At 37.4% G+C, this 16,412-nt stretch overlaps 1 protein-coding gene across 18 annotated transcripts in view; it reads left to right on the plus strand.

Moving 5' to 3' along the window:
• Positions 1–4,018: 4,018 nt before the first annotated feature.
• The window catches only part of LOC139982077 (uncharacterized), a 38,785-nt gene continuing 26,391 nt past the window's right edge, over positions 4,019–16,412 (plus strand). For 12 of the 18 annotated variants that reach the window (XR_011797965.1, XR_011797963.1, XR_011797968.1 and 9 more), the window contains exon 1: positions 4,437–9,902. Coding sequence is in view for 1 of the 18 variants with exons in the window: in XM_071994607.1 (XP_071850708.1) it covers positions 9,905–9,937 (33 nt within the window). In the remaining 17 variants the exon portion in view is untranslated. The other 6 variants (XM_071994607.1, XM_071994611.1, XR_011797972.1 and 3 more) reach the window with 5 other exon arrangements.

The raw sequence follows: 16,412 nt of genomic DNA on the forward strand, positions 1-16,412 counted from the left end.
TGCCAAATCTGCTCATCAGGATTTGTAAACCACATAACATATTGTAACAATACATGTACAGTGTTCTAAAAGAAATATTAATGGAGATGTAATTTACAGGTAGATACACTGTTCACCTCAAGAGCATTTCCAGTTCAGCAAAAGGTCGTGCTTCTAGGTTGTTACATTGTACTTTTAGACAATCATAGGGGAAGAAAGGTGGGGAGGAAGGCATATTGCATAATAAACCATTTGTCGCCTGGCAAAGAAAAACACTGACAAAATACCTTATTCTCCGTAATTGGTGGGTAGCACTGGCTCCTGTAGTTACCATAGTAGATCTTCCATGGAAGCATCAGAATATGATAGAATGCGATGTTACCTTATTTACCCAGTGTATTCCATTGACACGTCCCACACCCATTTAAAGTATTTCTCTGCGTATATCTATGCTGTGGACTTCAACTTCTCTGAAAATTTGCAAAACATCAGACAATTAATCACAGTGAGCAGGCTAAAACAAACCTTGATGCATATATGCAGTTACAGGACATGGCATACTGTAGCTTATGGATTATTAGACTCAAAAATTATCTGTGCAAGGTATTAACACGCAGCAGCCACTCCACTGAGCATATATACCTCATACTACATTATCTGTTACAGCTGGTTTACAAGAGAAGGGCAGTGATGCTATGTCAAGTGAAAATACCCTGGACTGGGTCTGGTGTTTTCTGTGTTTCAGCAAAACTGGAAGTTATGTATATAAATACTGAACAAATGCAGTGTTATCTGTATTATTGAATTATTGGATGGGAGCAATGCAGTTATACAGAAATGGAAAGCTAGATGTAATTTGAATGCAAACAGTAAGGTTAAAAGAACTCTTAATATATCACATAAGTTTGATTCCATCAATGTTTACAGTATTACGGAGCACAGTTTACTGTGCTTTAGAGATACAGTCACTGTATCTGCACTGTGTCTGTAACTGATATGTTTATAATCACTGCCACAACACTGTATAGATGAGGAACTCATTAAGCAGGTTTAATATCAGGCTCCCAAATCATGTAGTGAGAGCTAGTGTTATATTGTGGAGGTAGATGTCTGATTCAGTCCCATTCATTGTGTGACATTTTGAACTTGTCTGCACCTATTAGTCATAGAAATTCAAGTTCCAAATTGTAGACTTCCACATCTGAAATTTTACCTTTCGTGTTCTGTTGCATGTACCAGTGCCATTAGACTAGCCTAACTGTTTGATAGCATAATTATGCTATAAATATTAATATAAATAAAAAGTTAACAATCCAAAGGATGTATCAGATGGTAGCAAAGACATTTGGGGCACCTTGCTTCAATATGGTCTTCACATATATGTTGATGAAAAACATGTATTCCAATCCAAGAAACATTTGATTGTTTATGTTTAATTTTAGAGGATGGTCAACATGTAGTCAAATCTTTTATAAATCACTTGGGCATGTTGGTATCATACAATCATGTACCATGTACTGTACACGTTTCCATCATGATAGACCATTAACTTTTACACCAAGTACAAACTTCTGGGTATTGAAACAGCCAATGTCATCCTAACATCATCATGTAATAACCATCGTGTAACCATGCAGGTACGCATTCCAAGCTACACCATATAAGTAATCAATTCATAAAACTGTAATAAAACAGATAACAGTAAGTACCTTTCGTAAGCCGCACAAAGATATTTTCAACAGATCTGTTTCAGTTGGTTGGATTTCTGTCGTTTCCATTCTACATCTTTTTTCAATGTCTGCTTCCTTCAGTTTTAATCTGAACAATATTTAATGATTAATATTCCAACTAATTCAAAAAGTCATAGTCAATCAAGTTATCGGATTTTTTTTTAAAGCAAACACTGTGGAATACTGCCCTCTTTTCTGGGACACTGGCACTCACCAAAAATAATAGACAGCTGCGACTATAACAAATACTATACACTGACAATAAGCAAGACTTCAGAGAAGTAAGATCAATTGACTGAGAGTTAACAGGACAACTGAATTATCCTGAGACCTTATACCCAGTGGCATATTCGGGGAGGAGATGGGGAGGGGTACGATGGGGGTAGGGGTAGAAATACAGACTAATGATCATAGGCGTAGGAACTGAATGGCAGGGGAGACTCCCAAAGTCAGAATAGCTATCAATGCCTATGTCTGCCCATGACCGTACATGGCCTATCACTCGCAGTAGCAGACCCCGACCGGAATATCCTAGATCCGTCACAGACCAATTTCAGCTTAGCTTTTCGATTCTCATCTTCTAGCATGTTTTCAATGGCGATAATGGGCTGTTAACATTATTCGCCTACATTGATAGTTCTGATATATTCAAATACATATTGGTGTTGTTTGTTTGGTTTGATATGTATATCCAAACTTTAACTACGGTAATTTGTAGAACTTGGGCCCTTGGATCCACAAATTTAAATACTTTTATGACCAGTGGGGCATACATCTTTTAAGCCAATCCCTTCTGCACTTCAGTATGTTGATATTTGAAATATGACATACGTACGATAAAAAAAGTGAACTTTTCAATATATCTACATGGTTGCGTTTTGCTTGTTTTCTAACATACATAGCATATATATATATATATATATATATATATATATATATATATATATATATATATATATGCACGCAACATTTGAAGGGCTTAATTAAATCAGTTGACAAGTTATGTATTTTTATGCTGGCATTTCTTCTAGACAATCGTTTTACTTGATTTCTATATTCACAGCATATGCACACAGCGTTCAATGGTTTCAATCAAATCAGTTGACAAGTTCAGTAGTTTTATGCTGACATTTTTGCTAGACACTCGTTTCATTTGATTCGCCTACTGACATTCACAGAATATGTTGCCTATGTTCCCTTCTTGTCTACTTCATGTCTCTTTCTCTCTCTAATGCTGAGCAATAAGTGAGTGGCAGCAGGTCTCATCGTTAAAGTGGTTGGTTATGACTCTGCCAAAATTTGACTCTGGGTATCTTGTCTGGAATGTGGAAAACTCCGGATAATGACTTTTACTGTTCTATGTCGTTATGTCGCTTTGTATTCACATAATGACTTAGATTCACACGTTTTCTTTGTACTTAATTTTTGTCGCTTTTGGCGTTCGATGTAAAACTGTAATGGTAATAAAAGCATAACAACTAATTAAGTGATTAAGACCTTAAAATTTTAAAAAAATGGATACAAAATCTCACCACTATTTCATAACATTAGTATTTTGTCAAATAAAAAAACCAATGTAATACGATGCAAACTTCGTTCGATAATGTCATCTTTAAACTTACTTAAGTTTTCTTTTCTTTTCCTATAGAATGAAAAGCTGTTTTAAATTAGCTATTTTGGGATTATTTGTTTATCACAAGTAATGGTTAAGTTACATTGCTTCTTCTTTAAATGAATATCCCGGTGTCAGACTATGTGCCATCATCGGAGGAGCGACTCATTTAAGCTGTTAGATTTGCTGGTGATACACAAATATACAATTGTCGATGGGCAAATCCAGGCTTGTGTTGCGCACAGCTGTACAATTCTGCGATATAAGTGGAAATGGCAAGATATGCGTGTTGTGGAACGAACTACACAACTACGAGCTCTTAGTTTGGTTTGCCATCGATGACAAGCTGAGTTTATACATGCCTTCACTGACTGTGTTTGCATATAAGATACCCATGTACCTGAAATGTTTTAATTTTCTGGGTCTGGCTAAGTTTACAAGAAGATGGAAACACTAATAGTAAGACATTAATCTTCACAGATCTTAGTTCCTTATCAATTATAGGGTCCTTGATGGGGTCTTAAGCGTCCCTCCTGATCCTTTTTTTCTACTAAACTAAACTAAACTAATTAAATGTAATCACCTTACTGACTAGCATTGACTGTCAAAGTGAAATTTCATTGAGACCGTATCCATGACATTCGTACACCGCAGAGAAACATTTAAAAACGCTTAATAAATCGAAACTTGAAATATATTAAATCGTGATATTAACTGGTACCGACATGTTTACATTCAGTTTATCAAAAGTAAAAGCAACAAAGCCGAAATTAATAATGCGAAATTAGTTTGCTACGATAAAACAATCAATACAGATGTATTAATTGTACGAAAAGTTGATCATATATTGCGAAACCTACAGTTGGTTTCGAATAGTAATTTGTGTAATTTGATCTGGGGGCGACACTGCAATGAACGTAATCAGTGGTGAATGCTGTCAACCAGAATTTAATAGGAAATGCTGGATTCAATCTCAGTTATATTTCAGCGTGACTTCAGTATCACAATAAAAGTGGCAACAGTCTCAAAACCGCTGGCACCTAATTTCTTGCCTACTGTGCTATTGCCATGTTTGGCTGAGTCTAGCAAAATCAACGAAGATTGGTCATGTAAGTACGTATTGTTCTGATTAATAAAATAAATGCTTGAATCGAAATTAATGTCATAGTAATGCAGAGCGCGTCAAGGTCATTAGTGGCCGTAAATATTCTAGAGAGTGTTAACTTCAACTTTGATTTCAGCTCGATATTGAATGTAGTTGTCCACGCCGAAATATGTATGTATGTATTTTAGATCCTCCTGCAAGCAGAAACTCGCGAAGAAGCCATCATTGGCTAATCAAAGCCGCAAGCTGACTGAAGTCAGTCTCTTAGAATCATATTTTAACGTCAGTGATTATGAATTGTCAATTGTCAACAACTCTATAACTGGACGACATACATTAATCTTGGAGTGACTCGAACTCGGGACCTTACGATTGAAAGGCACCGGCGTTGACCACTGAGCTAACATTCACTTGTAATATATTAAAATGTAATTCTATAAAATTGTAATTATATAAATATGTAATTTTTTGCATCATTTTAACACTCCTCGATGTCTAGAATTAATATGGATGATCAGAAGAAGAACGCTAGTTTAAAAAAAAAAACACATAAAAAATTATTGAAAAGATTTCTACCGATTCCGATGATGTGGGAAACATCACTGAAATGGATATGTCGTAAGACTAATTAAGATTATTAAGGAAAGTCGTTATCTTTGCACTGATAGGAATTTTGTAAAGGAATGAAGGATTGAACATTTATTCTGGAAGGCCGAAAATATTTATTCAAGAAAGCAAAAATATGTAAATTACAAAAGAACAAAGTGATGCTTACTACCAGCAAAGTTGTAACGACAAGTTTTTAATCCATTAAGGGGATAATACAAGCCTAAAACTGTTGGGCAAAACAAAATCGCCCAACTCGTGAGGGAGACAATTCCTCTATTTGCAAGCAAATGTTGCTTGATGCACTTAGCAACGGGTTTGTGCCAAAAAGTTTAGGAAAATGAGTGTTGCACGACAAAAATTCGTTTGGCCTTCCTTGGTACTGCACTGAAATCGTGCAATACCGGTACCGTACCAGACAGTACCTGCATGTGCGCAGTTAAATTCCGAAAATAATAATAATATGTAATAATATTTGCTTTCTATATAGCGTTTATACCAGCGATAGGTCTCAAAACGATTTATACAGAAGCTTTATTATCCCTGGTCAATGATAACATGTCCCAGAGACAATCCCTCCAGTCGGCAGCAGTTATATACTGCGCCCAATGACAAGTTACATCATACACTCTAAGAAAAAAGGGTTCTAGAGGGGGTTCTCGAAATGAAGAATGGTTCTCGTCAGAACCATGTGCCCTTGAAGAACCCATAAAGGTTCTTGATTCGTTTCTTCTTGGTTCCATACCCACACAGAAAAGGTTCTGTGGGTACAAGATGGTTCCACAAAGAACCCCTAATTGCACGAATAGGGGTTCTAATCGTACTTATCACAAGTGTGTACATGATCTATGAATAAACAAGTTCGGCAATTTTCATCGGGAAATGTAATTGTAAGGGAATAATAAAGTGTATAGAAGTGTTAATAATCTCATTTTCTCACTTTACCATGGAATTTGTTTTGACTTGTGAACAAAATCGTTTATTTGAATACAACGCATTGAGTGGAATTTGCGTAATAATTTCGACCACTTTTCGCGGGCTCCAAAGTTCCGTCTGACCAAACGTTCATGTTACATGTAATAGGATAGTGAGTGCACCGAATTTGGCCGCCTTTACGTACACAATATGCACTGTGTATGTTACCTACGTGCTACCTACGTACATATTGCGTGCAGTTCTTGCGTCACGGACCGTCGATCATGTTCGAGTAGAAGTTGAAGCCCCGGTGCGGTGAGTTTTTCAGTTTTAATTTAGAAACATGTAGACCGAAAATTAAATTCAACTCCAGCGCACTGAGCGCAGACCTGCTAATAAGTTATCGGGTCGACCCTTGGTGAATAGACGTGAATACCAAACGATTCCTTCATCGACATTAATGTCCATTGAGCAAATAATATTCGGCTTAGGCTAGCCTAACGTATATTAGGCCTACTTTATAATTGTATGGGCATAGCCTAACGTTAGGCCCATTCTATAGTCAACAGAATTCTGTAGGGCTATAGGCCTAGCCTAGGCCATATTTGTAGGAAGACCGGACATTTAATTAATTAATCACGATAACATTATAATAGTCTCAAAGAGCAAGAACCTTACTGTCTCTGCCACAGCTCAACCGGGTTTCAGCCACATACGATGGAGTAGGCCTAGGCTAGCCTATACTATAGCATGGGAATTGGGATGCCTGTATAGTGCGCACCTAGGCCTAGGCCCCCCCTAAGCTTTTTCAGCACAAATTTCTTCAAAATCCCTTAAAAAAAATCAGATGATGTCTGTACCGAACCTTTAGCATCTGATACACAAACCCACAATCCTGATATGAATCTTTATGGTCGAAATTGTAAAATATGGAGCTATTAAAAAGACAGTTCTGTCCAACTTCCAAGTTAGCGTTTGCTAAAAAAGACCTGTTTACTGTTCTTAATGGAACAAGCGGTTGTGAACAGGCACACAGTACCTAGGCTAAACCTACACTTCAGTATTGATACGGTAATATCCTTTAAAAAAAAATAAGCGTTTTTACCAGAATTTTAGGGTAACAGGGGAGGGGGGCCTAAATAACAAACTTAGCTTACACCTGATTAAGCAGATGCAGTGTACTAGGCAAAAAAGACTAAGATTGAAGCAGAACTTGGAGTAAATTTACAACAATTCCATTCAAAAATTTCTTGGAAATGAAAATTTCTAATTATCATAAAAATCTAGATTTATTTGGTCAAGATGATGAAAAGCCAGCCTGTTTTGCATATATTATGGTTGAAAATAAGTAGCTAAGTTGTTATTCGTTCATAGCGCTTTTAGAACACGTTGCTATGGTAATATTGGAACGTATTGTTAGGTCCCCAGTATTCGGGCACCCGCAGTATTCGGATACCTTGTTATATAGTCCTAGCCTAAGCCTTATTCCAGATATAGGCTACTGAGGGTGCTTCAAACACGGGCAAACGTCAGTTTTTAGACAACATTCCAACTTTAGTCAACTTTAAAATATCCATTAAATATGTTTTTGTCCAACCAACAGATTGAAACCATAGAATAATAAAAAGAATACATTATGATGAGCTCATGAAGAATGAATGCATCACTAACACGCAGAAAATTGAGGGAAAATTAAATCAAAATGTCTCTGGCCACAATTTGGCATAATTTATACCACAATGCATTGCGATCGCGTCAATATACGTCATCCGGAATAAGGCTTATTGGTGTACGTGACCATGTGTTGACCACCTAGGCTAACAAACAATCGAGCTAAAAAATAAAGGAAGATGTAGGCCTACAGTAGGCTATCCAAAATGGATAAAACATTCCAGGGATTACCACTGATGTGTTATTCTTCTTCCCCAATTTAGCAAGTTTGCTTCGTATTGGAATAGGGTATGTGGGGAGAGCGGCGTTAGTTGGAACATTTTTCACAAAAATCTCTATTTTCAGAAACAACATTAATTCAGCAAACACTGCCCTATCCTGTTAGGATAGGCAGTCCATAAAACTGCTACAATTCTTGATAGTTCAGGAGATAATCCAGTGAGAGGGTGTGTGCCGTGTGTCACAAATGAAGCCCATAAAACCACTACTCTTGTTGATATTTCAGGAGATAATCCAGTGAGGTGTCGGTGATAGGCGTTCCAACTAACCCCACCTATGGGGTTAGTTGGAACGGGTGGTGGGTTAGTTGAAAGATGGATTCTTGCTCAAAAGAAATAAATGAGAACTTATCACAACTATACACATTGATACCTTGGTATATGCCTACTATAATATATCAAATGATATTAAAGCCGGACTCACTATATGGAAGTAAATGAGAATATAACTTTGCTACCAAAATTCTGGAGACATTTTTCATCCCAGCCCATTGAAATTAGGCAACATTGGTGAATCAGAATATTTTAACATCTGCTAACCTTGCAGTCTAAGTTTTAAGTGTTTTTGGCATGTTTTTTATGATTATAGGTGAATATGACCAAATTTGTGTGCATGCTCCAACTATTCCTGGCAGTAAATGTTACAACTAACCCCTTGGGCTAATCAGACCTTTGTATGCTCATTGCGCAGAACAGAGACCATCGACATAATTTTTTGCCCACCTCATTTTGAAGCTGCTTAATAAAGCTGTAAATAACCCCAACCTAGTATATTTTGGTTATTCCCTCCATGGAAATAAAACAACATTTTTAATTTCATAAAAAAATACTCAGAGTGCCGAAAAACACACATTCCTCACTATTTATTCTACTAATTATTATTATCATTATTTATTAGGATTGTTATTAATTATTATTATTCCACCAATTTATTCCACTAATTATTCCACCAATAACGATCGATCAGGTCTGGAAATAACCTGTCCATAATGAGAATTGATAACTGCACAGTAATTGGAAACAAAGACGTGAAATAAAGGCTGATTATAGTTTTAATTATACTTAGGCTTTAGTGAATCACATTTCTACCTACATTGATTTGGGGGCACCCAGGTCAATGGAGCGGTTTGCAATAATGGAATGGTCCTCTACATTTGAACTAACTTCACGGTATATAAAGTTATAAACAAACACACACTCATAGCATTCTCTCCAACCAGTGCCGTGGCCAAGTCTATTCATGTAAAATTTTGTCACTAAGATACGAACTCCCTAGCATTTGATATATTATTAAAATTAGGCTTCTTTAGAAGTATTTCAAAGGTGTTTAAGCGTACATTTGCCGGCTATATCACCAGTGCGTTACTGTATTCTGAGCTCAGAATTAGTTTAGCCCCAAGTTTTATCTATTTCTTCGCTAGCCAATTTTATACCACTCACGCGCGTGCCACCATAGACGAGCTTTTCCGTGCATGGTATCAGTTTAGCGAATCTTTATCATAGCAGTTAGTATATGCGTACTTCATATACAAATATTATAGTAGGTTTATGATATGGGCGTATTTTGCCGTTGCGTCGCCATTTAAGGAAGTGAAGTATAAATAGGACTTTCACTGTGCATCCCAGCTCTGCAAATGACCTGCTGAGGGAGCTTCAAGTTGGACTTCTGACGCAACCCTGCGACCCCTTAGCAGAGTAGAAAACTGATCTCTAATTAATCAGTCAGGTGGATATTCCTTTTCAGTGTGGCTTGGAGGGAGTCCAATGGGCTGCCTTTTCAACAAATCATGTCTAATTTTGGTATATATTTCACTTTTATCTTCATATACAGCTTCGCAATGAGTTGGAAATGCTGACAGGGAGGAACGTTGTTGTTGAAATGAAGACTGCTTTAGAAAAATATGCACCAAAGATAATCCAGAACGGTTCCAAGAAGACCAAAGCAAAAGAGCTGATGCGTGCCTACCGGTAGGAGGAGGAAGTCCTTCTTGAAGAGGACAAGAAGTGTATGTTATCACATAATTTTACCTTACAATTACTAGTAAGTCGATCAGAGTGGAAAATGATGGGCGGGAGTTACAGGAGGGTAAGCGAGAACCCATAAAGATATTTAGGTAGAAACTGGTCCAAAAAACCGTACTGCCTGAAAGTAACTAGACAATTGCAATCAAACTCCCATGTACTCTGTTCTATTGTAGACAGAGAGCGGGAAATTGGTTGCCGGACAAATACCCCCCGGACAAATACCCCCCGGACATATATCCCCCGGACTCATACCCCCGGGACAAGTACGCCCCAGACAATCACCCCCCGGACAAATACCTCCGAGGACAACTACCCCCCAGACAAATTCCCCCCGGACATACACCACCGAGGACAAATACCCCCGAGGATAAGTACCCCCCAGACAACTACCCCCGGGACAACTACCCCCGGACATACATCAACGAGGACAAATACCCCCGAGGACAATTAACCCCACCCCCAGCAATTACCTCCGGGAAAACTCTACCCGCGCAAATACACCAGCACAGATTCCTCACCCAGGTTACTACCCGAACTAAACCAGAATACGCCCAGCCCCCCCACCCCCCACGAGCCCGTTAACCAAGCGGACCTTTAGCTGGTGAACTACGTAGTACAAAAGCCCATTAGGGCCATGAAAGACAATTTTCTTAATCTGGTATATCAGATTATTTTTCTGATATATCAGATTATTATTCTGATATGAAACGTTTTTATAACTAGGGAAAATTAAATTGATTTCTTAGATTATCATCATTCTTTTTGCAAACAGAATGACCAGAGAATAGGTTTTTTCAAATGGTACTGACGTCGTGGTCTCAAGCCTCTTTCTTTACTTATATTTCATACAATCGTACATACTATTATGAAACCTTACAGGCAATTCTGTTGGTGTAACGGGCTACACCGTAACCGGGTTTGACTATGATAGCCCAGCGGTCCATGAAACAATGCATGGGGGTATGGATGATGATCATGCACACTAAACTAGAGGGGTGGACCGCGGTTGTGCTTGCCCCGCCCCTCCCTTCTGCTCCTCCCATCCTAAAATGGCGTGCACTTACAGGAAAAAATAGCTTAGAATAAGCAAAACAAGAGGAGCGTGGAGGCCGAGTGGCTAATGCTTTTGTTTTATATATAATCCTGTTATGTTGTGTCCTTGGGCAAGGCACTTTTATCTCGACTGCCCCTATCCATTCAGGTGTATAAATGGGTACCTGTGAGGTAACTAAGCTGTGTGCGCTGGATTCTCAGCAGCCATCCTGATGACCAGGGATTCAAAGTGCTATGAGATGGGCCATATAAAGCGCTATACAAAAACTAACATAACATAACAAATCATCAAGTAAAATTACTCAGAAGAAAACTTGAAAATGGTAAGCCGCAATAAGCCTGAATTGTTCGGAGATTAATAATACAGAATAGTGTCACTATAACAAATAGTAAATTAATAGTTACCAGGCGCGTATCCAGGGGGGCGCGCGCCCCCCGGGTAAGGAAAAGAGGAGAGAAAAAAAGAGAAGAAAAAAGGGAAAAAGAGGGAGAAAAAAGAAAAGGAGGAGAAAAAGGAAGGGAAAAGAAAAAGAAGAAAGAGAGAAAAAGGAGAAAAGGAGGAAGTAGAAGATAAACGCCAAGACCTCGGGAAGAGAAAGAGGAACAGTCATAATTACAGCGCTGATCCCTATTATATACACAGGGTAGCCAGTGACAGATCGAAGATTACAGAGGGGACGTGCGCCTCACCCTACCCCTTACACCGACAACTCCATTTTTAGCTCATACCAGCATGCTGGTGTGAGCTATTGTTACAGTGCGGCGTCTATCACTCTATCCGTCAACAATTGGTAAAACTGCTCCCACTCACACAGTATTTAATGGAATTTCATGAAACTTGGACACAAGGACCATTGGGTATAGGGCCATCAGAGATGGTCCGAAATTGGGGTCAATGGTCACCTGTGGGCCGTAATGAGCCATTTTGTGGAAATACGCAAAATGCTTCTTCTCCTACAGATTCCATGGTACAATGTTGAGGGTTTGTCACGATAGTACTATGGAAGTTTTACCTTCAGGTTGTTCATGAATTTGAGATCAAAGATCAACTAGGGGTCTTTTGTGGCCCGGGCCGCCGCCCTATATTTTCAAATTGCTCCTGTTCGTACAGTGTATGGCCAGTTATAATGAAACTTGGTCACAACGTTCCTCGGGATGAGGGTTATGAGGGGTGGTCGGAAAATTGAGGTCAAATGTCATTTAGGGGGTCATCAGGGGTCATTCTTTGTAATATTTTCAAATATCTCAATCTCCTCAAGATTTTGATGGATCATATTCAAAGTTGAACTGATGATTGTTGGATTGTGTATGAATAAGATGATGCCTAATAATTTTTGGTCAAAAGTTAATTAATTACGATGAATCCCCATTGTTTAAAAAAATCTGAGCCTTCACCTTTTGCCAAAGCTCCTTTAATTTGTCTCCCAGTTTCTGCAGTGTTTGTTGACATTTGTGGTTAAGCTCTGCAGAGGCTGTTAGTGGAATTAAAGCAGGACTGGGAGTTGTTATTAACTGTTGAACTGTAAGCATGAGAGCCCTATAGCCAATCAGCACTTGCCGATTCTTAGAAGTCTTTGAGCCTGAGGTATGTAGGCAGCCAGCCAAAATTTTGGCAAGGAGTGCTTCAGTATGGAACGCGAAAAGGGCAACCATATTTCGTTGTCTAAACTAAGTTTGTTGCAGTCTAAACTAAAGTTGTTGCTGCTGTTTTACCACGTTGTTGCTCAAACTCACGTTGTTATTTTAACTTCCGTTGTCTAAACATACGTCATTGTCTAAACTTACGTTGTTGCTATCGGCGCTGTTCAAAATTGCTCAACCGCGTAATGTAAACCAGAATGCAAAATGCATTGAGGTTTCGATGACTTCAGTACACTAGAAAGGTGTTAGTATAAGCAGAACTAGCTGTTACTATAGAAATGGCCCGAACCATCATTTTGATACATTAAATAAACACAGGTCAGTCTATTGTACGTGGCTATACACACCTGCACCAAAAACAATAGGGGTCTTGGAGGTCCAAGTCCATTTGGAGTCACCAAACGCAAACTTGTGGAAACCTTGTTTTATAAGCTACCGTATCTCCCACAGCCAGCCTATCAGATAACATGTGCATTAGTACAACTCATACGAATAGGAGGCTGCACGGTAAACAACTTTTAAAAAGTTATAATGTTATACTTATAGGCTATGCATATACGCTGTGAATGTCGGAAATCAAGTACAACGTCAAGTGTCTAGACAAAGTACCAGCATAAAAATACTGCATTTTTAAACTGATTTCATTGAGCTCCTCCAACAATGTGTAGAGATATTCTGGGAATGTCGGTAATCAAGTAAAACGAGTGTCTAGACAAAATGCCAGCATAAAGTACTGTACTTAAAATTGAATTATTGAACCATTACATGATGTCTGGATATGTTGTGAATGTCGGCAATCAAGTAAAACGTCGAGTGTCTAGACAAAGTACCAGCATAAAAATACTGCATTTTTAAACTGATTTCATTGAGCGCCTCCAACAATGTGTAGAGATAATCTGGGAATGTCGGTAATCAAGTAAAACGAGTGTCGAGACAAAATGCCAGCATAAAAAACTGTACTTAAAATTGAATTATTGAACCATTACATGATGTCTGGATATGTTGTGAATGTCGGCAATCAAGTAAAACGAATGACAGTAATATTACTACAGACAAATGTTTTCGTCCCGATCGAACACCAATTGCGTTTATTATATGACCTATACTTTTACTAGTGTTTATAGTTGAGAAGATGCGATCTTATCACTGCCTGTACTTTGTGAATTCTCTACACAATATATATATGGCGGATGCCATCCAGTGCCCTAGCTTCGCTGTTTTACAAAGGCGGCCGTCCGACCTTCATTTCGCCTGCCCTGCCACTCTTTCCTCCTCTCCAACTCCGTATATAGTACCTCGATGCTTTGACCTGCAGCGATTTCACCAGCTACCCCAACTCTTCAAATATCCCCGCAAATGTAGTGTGCATATCTCGCTAAATTCCACGCAATTTGTATTAGGCCTGTTCAAACTTCGGAGTTTCAACTGCACATGCTCATATCCTGAAAATTTGTGGAGAAAAGATCATATCACCTTACCTACAACACATAGCCTTAGTCAAAACTCGAGTGTATCTTGGATGATTCGTTTCTTGCATAACATGTTAGCGGGTTTTTTGGTCTAAAATTCTTAACAATGCTGAGCGAGGATTGTGTATATTCCATTTACAACACAATCCCTTTCGCAAATCGAAACTCCGAACTGGATTGGTGTTACGAATGAACTTGCTTGGCGGGTTTAGTAAACTAGTTCTGTGAGTCATATTGCCTACGTACTTCAATTCTGTGCCCCTCTTGTTACTCACGAAGCGCAGACTACATCCAACCATAGAGCAACTGATCCAACATTTACCCTGGATGCTTTTCAGTATTTGGAAACAACCAACTCCACGAAAATTTACGGAAGCCCATTAGGGCCAAGGTTGTTTTTTTCTTCCTTGAAATCCGAAATCCTTATTTTAAAATCCGAAATCTATTATTTAAAATCCGAAATCCTTATTTTCAAATCCGAAATCTATTATTTAAAATCCGAAATCTGCTTTTTAAAATCCGAAATCCGTTATCCTTATTTTGAAATCCGAAATCCATTTTTTGAAATCCGAAATCCTTATTTTAAAATCCGAAATCTGTTTTTTAAAATCCAAAATCTGTTTTTTAAAATCCGAAATCCTTATTTTAAAATCCGAAATCTATTAATTTTAAAATCCGAAATCTGTTTTTTAAAATCCGAAATCCTTATTTTAAAATCCGAAATCTATTTTTCGAAATCCGAAATCTTTTTTTAAAATCCGAAATCCTTATTTCGAAATCCGAAATCCTTATTTTATAATCCGAAATCTATTTTTCGAAACCTAGTTTTTCCTTCAGCGTTTGTAACATTAATTATTGTTCATTGTAAAGTTTGTTGAAGGCCAATGCTGCATCATTCATCTTGCATCCATGTTAAGATGGCGGAGCGTGAAGATTTGATAAAGGGTTTTTTCCAGCTTGGGCTATCAAACTTAGAAATACGGACAATTTTGGACAAAAACCATTTAATAAAGATCAATAGGTAACATTTTGATAACACTAGCAACGACTGCAAAAGTCGCCCGTACTGCCGTACATTAAAAAAAAAATTGATTTCGGATTTTGAAAAATAGATTTCGGATTTCAAAAAATAGATTTCGGATTTTAAAAAACAGATTTCGGATTTCAAAATAAGGATTTCGGATTTCAAATTAAGGATTTCGGATTTTAAAATAAGGATTTCGGACTTCGGATTTTAAAAAACAGATTTCGGATTTTAAAATAAGGATTTCGGATTTTAAAATAAGGATTTCGGATTTCATAAAATAGATTTCGGATTTTAAAATATAGATTTCGGATTTTAAAATATAGATTTCGGATTTTAAAATTAGGATTTCAGATTTCGGATTTTGAAAAACAGATTTTGGATTTCAAAAAACATATTTCGGATTTCCAAAAATAGATTTCGGATTTCAAAATAAGGATTTCGGATTTCAAATTAAGGATTTCGGATTTTAAAATAAGGATTTCGGATTTTAAAAAACAGATTTCGGATTTTAAAATAAGGATTTCGGATTTTAAAATAAGGATTTCGGATTTCATAAAATAGATTTCGGATTTTAAAATATAGATTTCGGATTTTAAAATATAGATTTCGGATTTCAAAAAATAGATTTCGGATTTTAAAATTAGGATTTCGGATTTTGAAAAACAGATTTTGGATTTCAAAAAACATTTCGGATTTCCAAAAATAGATTTCGGATTTCCAAAAAAAGATTTCGGATTTTAAAATAAGGATTTCGGATTTCAAGAAAAAAAAACAACCTTGGCCCTAATGGGCTTCCGTAAAAATTATAGTATTTAAATAACATTTTTACGCAATGTCGAAACTTCAATGACTACTTTTGACGATGTATGACTGCAGTAGTTTATGCACACGAATTAGTGTTGCACCAGAATCATGACTTGAAGCACGTGGTCAAAGGGACCGCAAAACTTTACGCAAGTTTGCAACGAAGAAATAACTGTGGTATAAATGCACATTTTACATTATCAACTCTCAATATGGAGAGAACAAAACATACTGTGAGATTTAAAGTCCTTTTCAGTATCAGAGATGTTGTGGTAGCTTCCCGCAAAATTCATAGATTGTCTCAACTCATAACTTTCTGTGATAAAACAATTATTCAAATATGACATTAACAATATAAATGTAAATAACGTCCTCGGAGTTGTATCAACTATCATGTAAATATCGTTAACAACGTGATTTTGTTCGACAAATCAGGTTGTTAAGGATATTTACATGGCTGTTGCTACAAATCCGGCATGACATTAACGATTACCCCC

The sequence above is a fragment of the Apostichopus japonicus genome, chromosome 16 (genome assembly GCF_037975245.1).
Source record: "Apostichopus japonicus isolate 1M-3 chromosome 16, ASM3797524v1, whole genome shotgun sequence".
Taxonomy (NCBI): domain Eukaryota; kingdom Metazoa; phylum Echinodermata; class Holothuroidea; order Aspidochirotida; family Stichopodidae; genus Apostichopus; species Apostichopus japonicus.